Source organism: Callorhinus ursinus, unplaced genomic scaffold, assembly GCF_003265705.2.
Source record: "Callorhinus ursinus isolate GAN/ISIS: 27379988/994484 unplaced genomic scaffold, GSC_fseal_2.0 scaffold72, whole genome shotgun sequence".
In the NCBI taxonomy this organism is placed as follows: domain Eukaryota; kingdom Metazoa; phylum Chordata; class Mammalia; order Carnivora; family Otariidae; genus Callorhinus; species Callorhinus ursinus.
Window position 1 is genome coordinate 3718301 of NW_027397134.1, and position 13181 is coordinate 3731481.

Consider the following 13181-nt stretch of genomic DNA (forward strand, 5'->3'; position numbering starts at 1 on the left):
GAAGGCTAAAGCCAGCTATAGTTGGGTACTTCCCTACCCCCAGGTCAATTAGGCTCCAATAAGACCCCAGCAGATTAGGATCCAGTAAAATAGTTTCTCCTGAGAGCAGGCCTTGCTGAGAACAACAGAATGCTCTGGAGTGTTTCAAGATGATTCCTTTCCCTCTCCTTCTGCTGAAAGCACGAGGAAGTTTTTCTATAGCATTCACTGTGAGGACCTGACAGAGCTCCTGTGTAAAAGAGAGATGTGGGGATTACCCCCAAACTGAGTCCCCCCCTGGAATGTTTAACTCTCAGAGTCGGCCACATTGAGAGTTGGCTTCCAGCAATTCATCAGTTATGTTTAGGTTTTCCTACCTGGCACTGGTTCCTAGGGAGGCTTCTGCTCAGGAAATTGTAACCCACCCCTCTCTCTGCAATTTGAGGGGGCAGTAATTTGTCCTGTGACCTCACTGCTTTGATGGCTCTAAGAAGAGTTGTTGATTTTCCAGTTTGTTCAGGATTTTCCTTTTTGTTAGGACAGAATGTCAACTTCTGAGCTCCTCATGTGCCATGCCAGAAACAAAAAGTCTGGTTTGTTTTGTTTTTAAATCAAATTTAGAGACAAAATTGATTAATATTTCCTCAACTTATTTTTTCTGTTCCTGCACTCTCATCACTCCTTCTGGGACTTCAGTTATACCTAATACTCTCTCATGAGTCATTGAGGCTCTGTTAATTTTAAGTTTTTTATTTAGGTAATCTCTACACCCACCCCACATGGGGCTTGAACTCACAACCCACAAATCAAGAGTCACGTGCTCCTCCACCTGAGCCAGCCAGGTGCCCCAGGCTCTGTTAATTTTTTTTTTAAAGATTTTATTTAATTTTTTGACAGAGACACAGCAAGAGAGGGAACACAAGCAGGGGGAGTGGGAGAGGGAGAGGCAGGCTTCCCACGGAGCAGGGAGCCCGATGCAGGGCTCAATCCCAGGACCCTGGGATCATGATCTGAGCCAAAGGCAGACGCTTGACGATTGAGCTACCCAGGTGCCCCAGCTCTGTTAATTTTTTTTAAAAAATCTTTTTTCCTCTTTGTGCTTCAGTTTGAGTTCTTGCATTGACCTGTCTTCAGGTTAAAGGAGTCTTTCTTCTGTTCTGGCCAATCTTCTGTTAATCCCAGCTAACAGATTTTTTTATTTCAAGTATTATCTTTTCATTTCCAGGATTTCCATCTGATGCTTTTCTACAGTTTTCACAGATCTCCTGAAATTCCCCATCTCATCACCCACCAATATCAATTCCACTACATTCCTTAACATATTTATCACAGATATTTTATTTTTTAAGGTTTTTTTTTTTTGGAATTCCAGTTAGTTAGCTTACAGTGTAATATTAGTTTCAGGGACGTACAATATAGTGATTCAGCACTTCCATATGTCACCTGGTGCTCATCATGACAAGTGCCCTCCTTAATTCCCATCACCTATTTCACCCATCCCCCCACCTGCCTCCCTCCCTTCTGGTAACCATCAGTTTGTTCTCTATGGTTAAGAGGTTAAGAGTCTGTCTCTTAGTATGCCTCCCTCTCTCTCTTTTCCTTTTGCTCATTTGTTTTATTGCTTAAATTCCACATATGAGTGAAATCATATGGTATTTGGCTTTCTCTGACTTATTTCACTTAGAATAATACTCTAGCTCCATCCATGTCATTGCAAATGGCAAGATTTCATTCTTTTTTATGGCTGGATAATATTTCATTATATATATATTATATATCCATTCATCAATCAATAGACACTTGGGATGTTTCCATAATTTGGCTATTTAGATAGTGCTGCTATAAACATCAGGGTGCATATATCCCTTTGAATTAGTATTTTGTATCCTTTGGGTAAATACTTAGTGCAATTGCTGGATCATAGGGTAGTTCTATTTTTAACTTTTTGAGGAGCCTCCATACTGTTTTCCATAGTGGCTGTACCAGTTTGCATTCCCACCAATAGTGCACCAGGGTTCACCTTTCTCTGCATCTTCACCAATACCTGTTGTTTCTTGTGTTGTTGATTTTAGCCATTTTGGCAGGTGTAAGGTGATATCTCATTGTAGTTTTGATTTGCATTTCCTTGATGATAAATATCACGGATATTTTAAATTGTGTCTGGGTTGGCTATGGATCTGTTTCTACTGACTTATTTTTCTCTTGATTGTGGGTCATGTTTTCCTGTTTCTTTATATATCTAGTAATTTCCGTACTGGACAGTATAGATAATAAAGTAAAGAGAATCTGGATTCTGTTATCTTCCTCTGAAGAATGTTGATTTTTGGTCTGGAGTATTGGTTGGACTCAGCTTTGTGACTTTAGGTTGGGTAGTTCACGGACCATACAAGGATTAGAGGGGGGTATTTATGTAGATCTCACTCCCCTACTGTGGCTCCCTGCTTTCTAGGATTTCCTTTCAATTTCCTCCTCCTTTGGCAGTCTGCACTCCAACCTGTGATTCTTCAGCCCAGTAAGACTAAAGCTTCCTGCTTGAGCTATTTGCCAGGCCGAGGGGGCTAGGGTGTGCCCTCAGGGGAAAAGCGATAAGTGTATATATATATATATATATATATACATATATACTTATATATGTATGTATGTTTTTTTTTTTTTTTTACCAAGGGCAGTTCCATTTTTTAAAAGGTCAAAGAGCCTCCAGTTTCTGGCTGCTCTTTATTATGTTCCATTGCCTTCAAATCATTGTTTTGTGCATTTAACCTGGTGTCAGTCCAATACAAGCCACTCTCTGTCTCAGTCTTTTAGCTTCTCCCAATCTCTCCTTCCCTCTTTCCTCTTCGCCTCCCCTCCCCAGGTTCCCACACTCCCTTCCTCCTTCCCTCTCTCATTCCTTCTACCTCTGTCTCTCCTTGCAGGGAGAACCTGGCCCCAAAGGAGACCCTGGGGAGAAGAGCCACTGGGTAAGCTCCAGCTGAGCACAGACCTCCCGCTGCCCCTTCCTGCCCTGGGCACTCAGGAGATCATTTGGAGCGGGGGCACCTCCTCCAAATCCCCACTACAACCTGGTCTCCTAGGAAGGAGCCTTGACAGATCTCCGCTCTGGCCCCCTCCCCGTCCTGTCCCCCCCCCCAACCAGGCAGGGCCAGCCTTATCAGTGGACCCCACACTCTCTGTCTCTGTCTTCATCCCTGTCTCTGCCTTCCCTCTGTGGCCTTTCCAAGCCAGGGTGACCCTGCCCTTTCCTCCTAGGTGGTTCGGGCTAACCTCTATCCTCTACCTCCATAGCCCCTTCCCAGAAAGGGCTTTCGCTTCTGCTCTGTCTGCAGAAGAAAGGGAAGCATGACATCAATATCCACACAAAACAGTGGGACAGGCAGCCTTGAGAAAGCTGTGGAGTGTAGGGAGGGAGGCGTAGAAACAGTGAGGTACACTGGAGCCCTGTGGTAAAAGGGATAAGGGACCTAGATACCACCATACACATAGGAGATCCATGGATCACGGGAAGGGAGGCCTAAAAACCATTATGTATACGTCATACATGGTAAATGAGGTCCGTAGACCTAGACTCCACTATTCTCAAAAGAGCTGTAAGTAACACGAGGTCCCAGACACCATCACATCCATAGGAAAGCCGTGGGGAGTGGGAGGAGAGGCCTAGGAACCATCATATGCATGGAAGAACCATGGAAAATGAGATGAGAGAAACCACTATACACATAGGAAGCTCATGAAGATTGAGAAGGAAGGCCTAGAAACTGTCACATACACAGGAGACATAGCGTATATGAGAAAGGGGACAGAGAAACCACATGTGGGGTCCTAGAAACCTTTACAGTCATTGGAGATAGTTGCAGTGAATGAGTTCCCAGGCCTAGAAATCTGCCCACTCGAGAGATGCATGGGGGGGAGGACCAAAAGTCCCACAATATAGGGACTTGGAAACCATCATGACATACACATTTGGAAAATGGGCGGGGTGGGGGCAGACACCCCTACAGGAGAGCAAACTGGGAAGCTATTCAGAAGGCTGGTACCAGGCCTCCTTTTCTCCCAGTCCCTCCCTAGTGCAGTCTGGCTGGGGTGCCCTACTTCCCAGCGGGCACTAGTCAATGAGGACATGGGATGCACCCAGCGCCTGCCTTGCCCTCTCTGCTCCTGATTGTGGGGTCAGTGATGGATACAGCCGTGGGAGCCCCTCACCCTGCACGAGCCCTTCCCCGTGTCTTCCCATGACTTTGGGGGCCCTGTTACCTCTCCGGCAAGCCTCTCCCAGGCCCTCACACTCACTCTACTCCCCACAACCCCCTTCACTCCCTAGTGGTTCCAGAGCCTCTTAAGCACATTGCCAATATGGGCACGAGCTGGGGGTCAGGTAGACTGGTGTGAGCCCAGCCCTCTGCTTCCCCTAGGCCCCTTCATTGGCCACTCCTTCTCTGGGAACATGTTTCCTACTCAGCCCAGGAGAGGTGGGGGAGGTGAAATGAGGCTGAATTAGACTACGCAGCTCCATCCTTGCATGGGGATTCCAAGAGAACAGATGCCTGAACAGTCCCAATCCAGGTCTCGAACTCAGGACCACCTGTGGGAGGGGCCGCCTAAGAGGTAGCAGGGCCCTTGCCCATCTTCCTGCCTCCCCTTCGCCCACTGTACTTCTGCCCCTGCTTGCCACCTGCCTGAGGGGGGCCTGCTGGGCTGGGGTCAGCATGAGGCTTTGGGGACTGGGGGACCAGCTCTGTTGGGGATAGGTGGGCATGAGGTCCAGTGTGGGGAAGGGCCCTGAGGGGGCCACTCTCCACCTACCAACCCCCAGGTAGACCTGAACCACTGGCCCGACTGTGGCTCAGCAGTGCCACCCAGTGGTCATGAGCATGAACTGCAGACACTGCCCCCAGAGTGACTGAGCTGAACCAGCCCATCTAGACCAAAGCTCGTACCCCTCATTCAGACAGGAAAAACTGAGGCCCAACTCTGCAGAGCAAATTGTTGGCAGAGATGGAACTGAATCCCAGGATTTTCAGCTGCCAGGGCCGAGGAAACCAGCCCTTCCTTGGTGGGTGCCAGGCCCCAGGCTCGGCACTGTGGACATATAGATGTGATTTGGACACAGTCCCCACCCTCAAGGTGCTCACAGTGGGAGGGCAGAACAGACCAGGAACCAGCGGCAACAGGACAGAGATGGTTCAGCTGTGATGGGGGAGGATTTAGCATCCTCCTGGAAGAGGAGATGGGGGCTGAGGCCTGAAGGGTGCCTTAACCAAACAAAGGTGTTCAAGCAGAGGAGAGAGAACATCATGTTCAAAGTCCTTGGGGCTGGAGTGAGGCTGGGGTATTCAAGGAGCTGCAAATACTTGGCATGGTACAGTGTGACAGTCAAGGGGTGAGACGGAGGTCAAACAGGCTTTCAGGACTTAGGAGGCCATATTGAGGAATTTGAACTTTGTCCTGTGGACAGTGGGGAGTCATTGAAGTATTTAACAGCAGGGAAGGGACGTGGTCAGGTTTTTGTTTGCCAACAGTTCCTCTGACTGCCGTGTGGAGAATAGATGGGAGAAGGGGGCAATGCGGGAGAAGCAGAGAGACGCCAGGCAGGAGTCTGTTGTGGTCCTCCTGGCAAGAGACGGTGGGGGCTGGAACTGGCAGGGGGTACGGTGAGGACAGATGGATGTCCATAGACTAAGCGATACTTGGTGCTGGTTTAACTGTGAGGGGGAGCGAGCAGTTAAGGCTAACTTTATAGTAGAGAGCCCGGAGAAGCAGCCCCACTGGGTTCTGTCCAGGGAAACTGAGAGCTGTCTGTGTTAAAGCTGAGTGGGGGTGTCCAACAGGCCCTGGATACTCAATCCAGGCCGGGAGGGAACTGGGGCGTTATCAGTGCGAACAACAGGCTACCCATCTTGGAAGGGATCCAAATAGCAGGACTTAGTTGGACATGTTTTCCTCTAATTTTCTTTTCTTTTTTTTTTTTTTAAGATTTTATTTATTTATTTGAGAGAACACTAGCAGCGGAGACGGGTAGAGGGAGAAGCAGGCTCCCCACTGAGCAGAGAGCCTAATGCAGGGCCCGCTCCCAGGGCCCTGGGGTCATGACCTGAGCCCAAGGCAGGCGCTTAACTGACGGAGCCACCCAGGCGCCCCTTAGCTATTTTTTTTTAAATCTAAGATCTAATCAAGATTCATGCATTGAACTTGGTGGTTACGTCTCCAGTGCCTTGTTATCTAGAACGGTCCCTGTCCTTTTGTTTTTTCTCTTGACTTTGTCTTTTTGTGAATATCCCGCCATCTAGAGTTGTCTGACTGTTTCTTGGTGATGAGATGCAGTTAAATGCTCTTGGCAGGAGCACGAGGGGACACCCTCTTATTACATCTTACCAGGACATTCAGGATGTCAGCTTGTCCCACCGTCCATGCCCGGAGTGGCTTGACGTAATTTTTGAAGGTCATCCATTTTTAGAGCCTGCTCCTGTAATACTTGAAGAGGGATTACTTTGGTGTGTGGCCCGTGGTGACCCTATGACCCTTCGGCTGCAATGGCCAGTTAGTGGCCCGAGGGTAGCCCCAAACCGGTGATGTGGCCAGGACAGCTGGATTATAATGGACAGTCCCAGCAATGCCACAGCAGGCTCGTGGACACGTTGGGCGGACTCTCCGTTGTTAGATGTTTTGGTGAACCCTAAAGGGTCAGATTTCTATTGTAGCAATAGGCATATTCTACCCCATCCCTTTCCTTAGTCTGTACTAAGTGAAGGACACTGAGAGAGACTCCCAGATATGTCAGGGCTGGAATCGTTCTATTCGCTGTCCTGGTGCTCTGTTGGAGTTAAGATATCAACATTCCGGAACTAGCAGCTTGAGTCTGGACTAGGAGAGAGGAAGGAGTGAAGGAGTGTGGACGTTCAGCCCGACCCTGGACCCCGTGCTGGGGAAGGAAAGGACAGACAAATTGGAAGTGAAGGTGAAGGCTAGCAGGAGCCCGGGGTGCCAGCTGACATTGTTGCTGGGGCCGGGGGGGGGGGCTTTGGGGGCCCACTGCCACATCCCTGGGCCTGGGGGCCGCAGACCCAGACATACTGCTTAGAAGGGAGGGTGGGGTTGGGGGCCTGATTCCAGGACGTGCAGAATATGGACTTGGAATAGTCCGAGCCCAGGGAGGATGAGCCCAAAGTGAGAAGGGCTGGAGAGTGGACACCTGGGCCTGAGCCTCAGCTTTTCCAGCATTTTAAAGCACAACTTCCCAAAAGTGATGCCACTCAAACATTTTCTAATTTTACTTGTACATATTCATTTTGATGTGAATGGAAAGGATATCCGTCAGTAGCCCGTTCCCACTGATGGAATTCATTAGAGTGAGATTAATGTAGTATTAAGGCAAAAAGTGACTCAGTTTAAAGACTATTAAGTAAATCAGAGTGCATGTGGCCCAGGGATGGGGCAGGAATCATGCAGGTGTCAGGCAACAGAGATTCAGGGGCGCACCGTGACAGTCTCCAGGGCAGGCTCTGGGACGGCAGCGCAGGCCCTGAGGATCGGCAACCCCCTGCCACCCGTGCAGGGGTGTGGGCAGAGAGCAGCCAGCTGGAACCCATCAGGACTTAACTGAGGGGGCTGCTTCCACCTGTCTTGCCCCGCCCCCCTGCCCCCGTCCTCTCCCGGTCTTATCCTGGCTGTCCGCGGGGCCCTGGGCTGTGGCAGGTGGTGCGGGGCTGAGGTGCATGTCCAGGGTGGGGCATGGGCCACCAACAAGCTTTGCAGGGCCCCCTCCCTTGCCCCCTTCACGGCTGCATCTGTCTCTTTCCTCCGCAGGGGGAGGGGTTGCACCAACTACGCGAGGCTTTGAAGATTTTAGCTGAGAGGGTTTTAATCTTGGAAACAATGATTGGGCTCTATGGTGAGTAGAGACAGACAGACGGACAGACAGCCCAGCCCCCACCCGCTAGCCTTCCCCAGGCCCTCCGGGGGTGGAGCTGCCTGGACCCAGCCATGAGGCTGGAGAAGGTGCCTGCCCTAGGCAGGTGAGGACCTGAGAGAGCAAGACCACCCATCCCTCGATGGCTGGTCCCTCCTCCACAGGTGTAAAGGGGGCCCTAGAGACCTGGGCCCCCCACCTCTGTGGTCAGACCTGGGCCTCCGGGCATTGTGGGTAATGTGGCTTCCAGGCCTGCAGGGGAAGCAGAGGTGACAGATTTTGAGTTTGGAAGAAATTAGGGGCAATGGAGCCAAACTCCTGACCAACGGAGCCAGACTGCAACAGAGCAGGGGATCGTGGGTAATAAAGTAAGGGGGGATTGTGGTAACAGAGCCAGACTGCAGCAGAGCAGGGGGTCATGGGTAATAAAGTTAGGCTTCATTCCGCTCTCCAGCCAGTCTCCAAGCCCACGGGACATTAGGTCATGGAGCTAGACTCCAGAAGTACAGGGACTGTGGGTGACGAAGCCAGGCTCAGGCCCCAGGGTACTCCAGGTACTGTAGCCCCCACTAGTTCTGACCTCCCCTCCCCCAGAAGTCCCCAGAGGCTCCCACAGGGCAGGCCTTCCTGGCCCCAAGTATCTCCCTTACAGCTGCAGGTCCCCCTCTGGTCCTCCTAACCCATCCTGCAGGTCCCTTTAGGGAGAGAGCCAGACCCCCACCCCAGGCACTTACCCACCAATGTCGCCACCCATCTGCTCACTTGAGGAGCCAGGCAGGCCCCATCCCCACTTAGAAGGGGAGACCGAGGTCTCGATAGAGACTCACACCCGGGCTCCTGCCTCGAAGCTGGCCGGTGCCCGGCCCCTACACCCTGCCCTCGGCTCCCCGGCCCAGCCCTCGGAGGCCGGACTCGCACCGTCTGCTCTTCTTGATCTCCCATCAGGCTCCTAGCTTACAGAGCTTCCTGCAGCAGCAGGCTCAGCTGGAGCTCCTGGCCAGACGAGTCACCCTGCTGGAAGCCATCATCTGGCCAGGTAACGGCAGGGCGGGCAGGTAGGGGCGGCCCCTTCCAGGAAGGGCCCAGGGACATAGAAGTCACCTCCCACTGGTGGCCCTAGGCCAGCAGACACTCCTTCTCTAGTCCTTCCAGCCAGCCAGCAGACAGACAGACGGTGCCTAACACCTTGTGTCTGACACATGGTGTCAGACAGACCTAGTCCTGTTCTCGGGGAGTGTAGGGTGCAGGGGCACGGGGGTCACCCTGGAACTGTTAAACCCGGAGTGAGGAACACCACGGTGGAGTGAGCGCTATGAGAGCACAGAAGTGCCCCGGCCCCAGGCTGGGGTGTGTTGGGGAACCCCCGAGAGGGCTTCCTGGAGGAGGTATCCTCTAAATGAACCTGAAAGGCAAGGACGAGCATGAGTAAACAAGCAGAGGAACAGCACGAGCCAAAGCCAAGAGGCTAGACAGTTCTGTGAGGTTGCTAGGGAGTGACAGCTGAGGCTAGAGAATCTGGCAGGCCCCAGTTTGAGAAGGCTCTTGAAGGGAGGTAAAAGGCACGGAAGGAGGTTAGACAGCAAGTGGGCAGCACCCACTGCTCCCAGTGCCTGGCTTTTCAGGGTGGGGCTAAGGAGGGTTCTCCCCATTAAACCGGAGCCTGTGGGTGGCCGTGGAGAGAGGCAGGGATTGGCCGCCCTCAGGGCTGAGCTCCAGTCCTCACCTACCCACGGAGAGTCCTGTGTGGACAAAGGCCTGGAGGCTGGAAGAGGCCCCCACGGCCGCCCTCCTCCCACCTCCAGCTGCCCCATCTTACAGCCCAACCCTAGTACATCAGCGCACAAAGGCCTTGGACATCATGTCCAACTTCGCATCTATTTTACAGACGAGGAAACTGAGTCCCCGAGCAGGAGGGAGGGCCAGGAGGACAGCCAAGCCTCCTTCATTCAGCAAAACTGTAGGGCACACCTACTGAGTGCCAGTTCAGGGTGGCCACTCTGGACCCATCAAGTGAGGGGGGATCCTCAGGGTCTACAGAGATGAGGGCCATGGGGGACAGGAGCACCAAAGGATGTGAGTGAGCGGCAGTCCCCTCCAGCTGCGGCGTGGAGAAGCCTTCCCGGCAGAGGGGACACTTGCATTGCTCTGGGTCACGGAAGATCCCTGTGAGCATGTGAGCACGAGATAGAAAGGGCAGCCCTGACAGAGAGTCCTATGTGGACAAAGGCCTGGAGGCTGGAAGGGGCGTGTGGTCTGCTTCCCAAGCTCTTCCCACCTTGCCACGGGGCTTCTCTAACTTTTAGAAACATCAGTGGCCACCTTCCAGACCTCCTCCCCCTCTCACAGTTCAGGGCCCAAGGACCAAATCCCAGGCTTTTTCAAGTGTCCCCCGACTCCTCTCGGGAGGACAGGGAGAGGACCCAGAAGGGACACACTGTGGCCTTGGACCTGTAGCCCATCTCCACTTTAGTCACCTCTGTATCCAGCAGCCCAGGGATCCCTCTGGTCACCTGAGAAGATGCTGGTCACCTGAGAAGGGCCACGCCCACTTGCTGTGGCCACCAGCCTGGGAGAGTCACCCCACAAGCCAGCTCAAGTTGTGGGTCGGGGAGGGGAGGGGAGGGGGGAGGGGAGCAGAGGAGGAACTTTCCCCATTGTCCGTCGTACACAGCAGGTGCTAACTAAAGACCCAGATTGGGCTCTCATGTTTAGGTTATAATCAGTAATGAGGAGATGGTAACAGCCATCACACATCCGGCCCACCGGGGTGGGGGATTTACATCCAGCCCTTGTAACAAGCTTGCTAGGTGGGTGACACCATGCCCATTTCACCGATGAAGAAAGAGAAGTGCAAAGAGCTCACGTGATTTCCCCAAGAGTCATAACAACAGTAGTGGTGAGGCCAGGGATCCACCATAGGTCTGTCCTCAAAAGCACTAGCTCTTTCTGCTCCATCAGCAAAAGTTCACGGACACCTCTGCTCTGCCAGGCCCTGAGTGGGGCCCAGGGGAAACCAAGGGCCCTGAATCTGATCGTGTCAGAATAGCATCTCATGACCAACTCACAGTGGCCAGGCCTGCAGGAGAGCTGGGTCAAAAACACACCTAGTGACCATAATAATCCAGCATGTGAAAACCACTTTCCACTCCTGGTCACCTTAAAGCCTTACCACAGGGGTATGACACGGTATTGTCCCCATGTTGCAGAGGCGGCTCAGAGATTCTGTGACTTGCCCAAGAGCATATCATTGGTACATGGTGGGCCCAGGACTTGGCCCGAGCTGATGTTGGAGCCTGAGCTCCTTGATATAGGGCATGAGATCTCCCTTGACTGTGACCACACACACCTGTCTGTCGCAGGGGCCCCAAATTTCAGCCCAGAGGTGTATGGGAGGCTGGGGCACACAGGGTCAGAACGCTAGACAGCTAGGATCATGAGGGTAGAGCCCACTCCCCTGGCAGTGCCCCAGTGGGAAGCTGGTGCTCACCAGAGTCCAAGTGTCTGTCCTTTTGAACAGGACTTTGGAGGCTCAGCCAAGTCCCCCATCCTGGGGCTCTGCTTCTTGAGTGATCCTCTCCCCCCTGGAAAAATAGCCCATCCTGACCTACCTGACTTACTTATTTAACTTAGAGGGGGGCCAAAGTGTTAGTGGCAGAAGACTTCTTGAAGGAGGTAGGCCTTGCTTGGGTGTTGAAGGATGAGTGAGTTTTCTAGGTGGCGAGAATGCCAGTTACTCAGTTTCACTCTTGTGGGACAGCTCATTTCCAGGCTGGGGCCAAATTAGAACTAATTTCAATAATTACTGGAGTTGGCCAGGACCTCAGAGTACATCTGGAACTATCCCTCCTGGTTTTAGAGATGAGACAGCTGAGGCCCTGGCAGAGACTAGACTTGCCCAAAGCTGTACGGTAGGTCAGTGGCAGAGCCTGGCCTTTCTAAACTCTTCCTCACCACATGTGGCCTAACCCGAGGAGAGAGGGATGAGTGACTCTACTCCCCGACCTTAGCTTGCCCAGCTATGAAACAGGGATGATTCAGGGCACGCCTCCACCCCCAAATGTGGGAAAGAACTATACTTTTATGGAGCATTCATTCCATGCTAAGCATTTCAGAAACATGGCACGTTCATTGACCCTTACTTGACGGAGAAAATGCAGTAGATGCCCTGAGTGCTCTCACTGGGTGGGGAGCTGATAACTCTGGGGGGCAGAGGGGAGGCACTAACCAGCTTGCAAACACCCTTCTTTCTCACAGCTCTGCCTCCCAGATGCCAGGGCAGAGTGCACCTGGCAGAGTACCGAGCGCCCCAGCCCCCTGAGGGCTGAAGGGAGATGGGCACCTCACACAGACCTCACTAACCCTGCCTCTCTCCTTCCCTCCGGCAGAACCAGAGGGGTCGGGGGCAGGCCCTGCCGGCACAGGCACCCCCAGCCTCCTGCGGGGCAAGAGGGGAGGACACGCGGCCAACTACCGGATCGTGGCCCCCAGGAGCCGCAGCGAGAGAGGCTGAGGGCAGGGGTGGCCCTAGGGGCAGACCAGGCCAGGCTTCCCTTCCCAGCCTGGACTTGGCCAGCTGCCTCCAGGGACCGCCCATCCATATTTATTAATGTCCTCAGGGTCCCTTCTGCCACCTAGGCCTTTGGGATGGGCACGTCTTGGTCCTGACTCCCCGTGCAAGCCTAATATGAAGCTGAGAAGGGACAGTGGACTGAGAGGGAGGGGCAGCCCAGGCAAGAGGTGAGGCCTCGCTCAGGGCCCTGGGCCTCCCATCTCCCTCTGTGAAGTAGGATGATGCAGGCCTGCAGGGGATGGGGGGCAGGTTCGAGGCCTGCCACCCCCTCCTCCCCAGCCAAACCTTGGGGAGCCCATCGTACCCCTCCTCTCCTTGATTTCTGGTGCTGGGTCCCCACCCTGACCTCAACAGGCAGGACACTGGGGATTCCTTGCATGGTCCTGCCCCCCGAGCCCCCAGCTCCTCCCATGTCCCAGGTGGGGGTGGGGGCATGGAGAGGGAAGGGCCCCCTGGAGGTAGAGGTCTCCAGCCAATAAAGGCCCCCAGTCTGATGTCCTGACGTCCCACTGGCCTGGTCTCAGTGTGTGCTTAGATGGGGTGTGGCTGGGCTGGGCCCTCTCCTCGGTGGCCTTCCCTGCCCACACAAATGCGGGGCTGAGGGCGTGGGGGGAGGTGTGTCTCCACACATCAAGGAGCTGTTCTCCTGTAATGGGTCATTCCTTCAGTGCTCATTCATTCATCCATCCCCCCCCCCCCCCCCCCCCCCCCCCCCCCCCCCCCCCCCCC

General features: G+C 53.4%; 1 protein-coding gene across 5 annotated transcripts in view; it reads left to right on the plus strand.

Annotated features, from left to right (window-relative positions):
* LOC112813186 (RNA-binding protein EWS) overlaps positions 1-13181 on the plus strand; it is an 80616-nt gene that overhangs the window by 31824 nt on the left and 35611 nt on the right. For 3 of the 5 annotated variants that reach the window (XM_073886829.1, XM_073886830.1, XM_073886831.1), the window contains exon 13: positions 2895-2939. In XM_073886829.1, the coding sequence (XP_073742930.1) occupies positions 2895-2939 (45 nt within the window). Of the gene's footprint in view, positions 1-2894; positions 2940-7779; positions 7865-8827; positions 8919-12267; positions 12955-13181 lie in introns of those variants that run through there. The other 2 variants (XM_025858172.2, XM_025858173.2) reach the window with 2 other exon arrangements.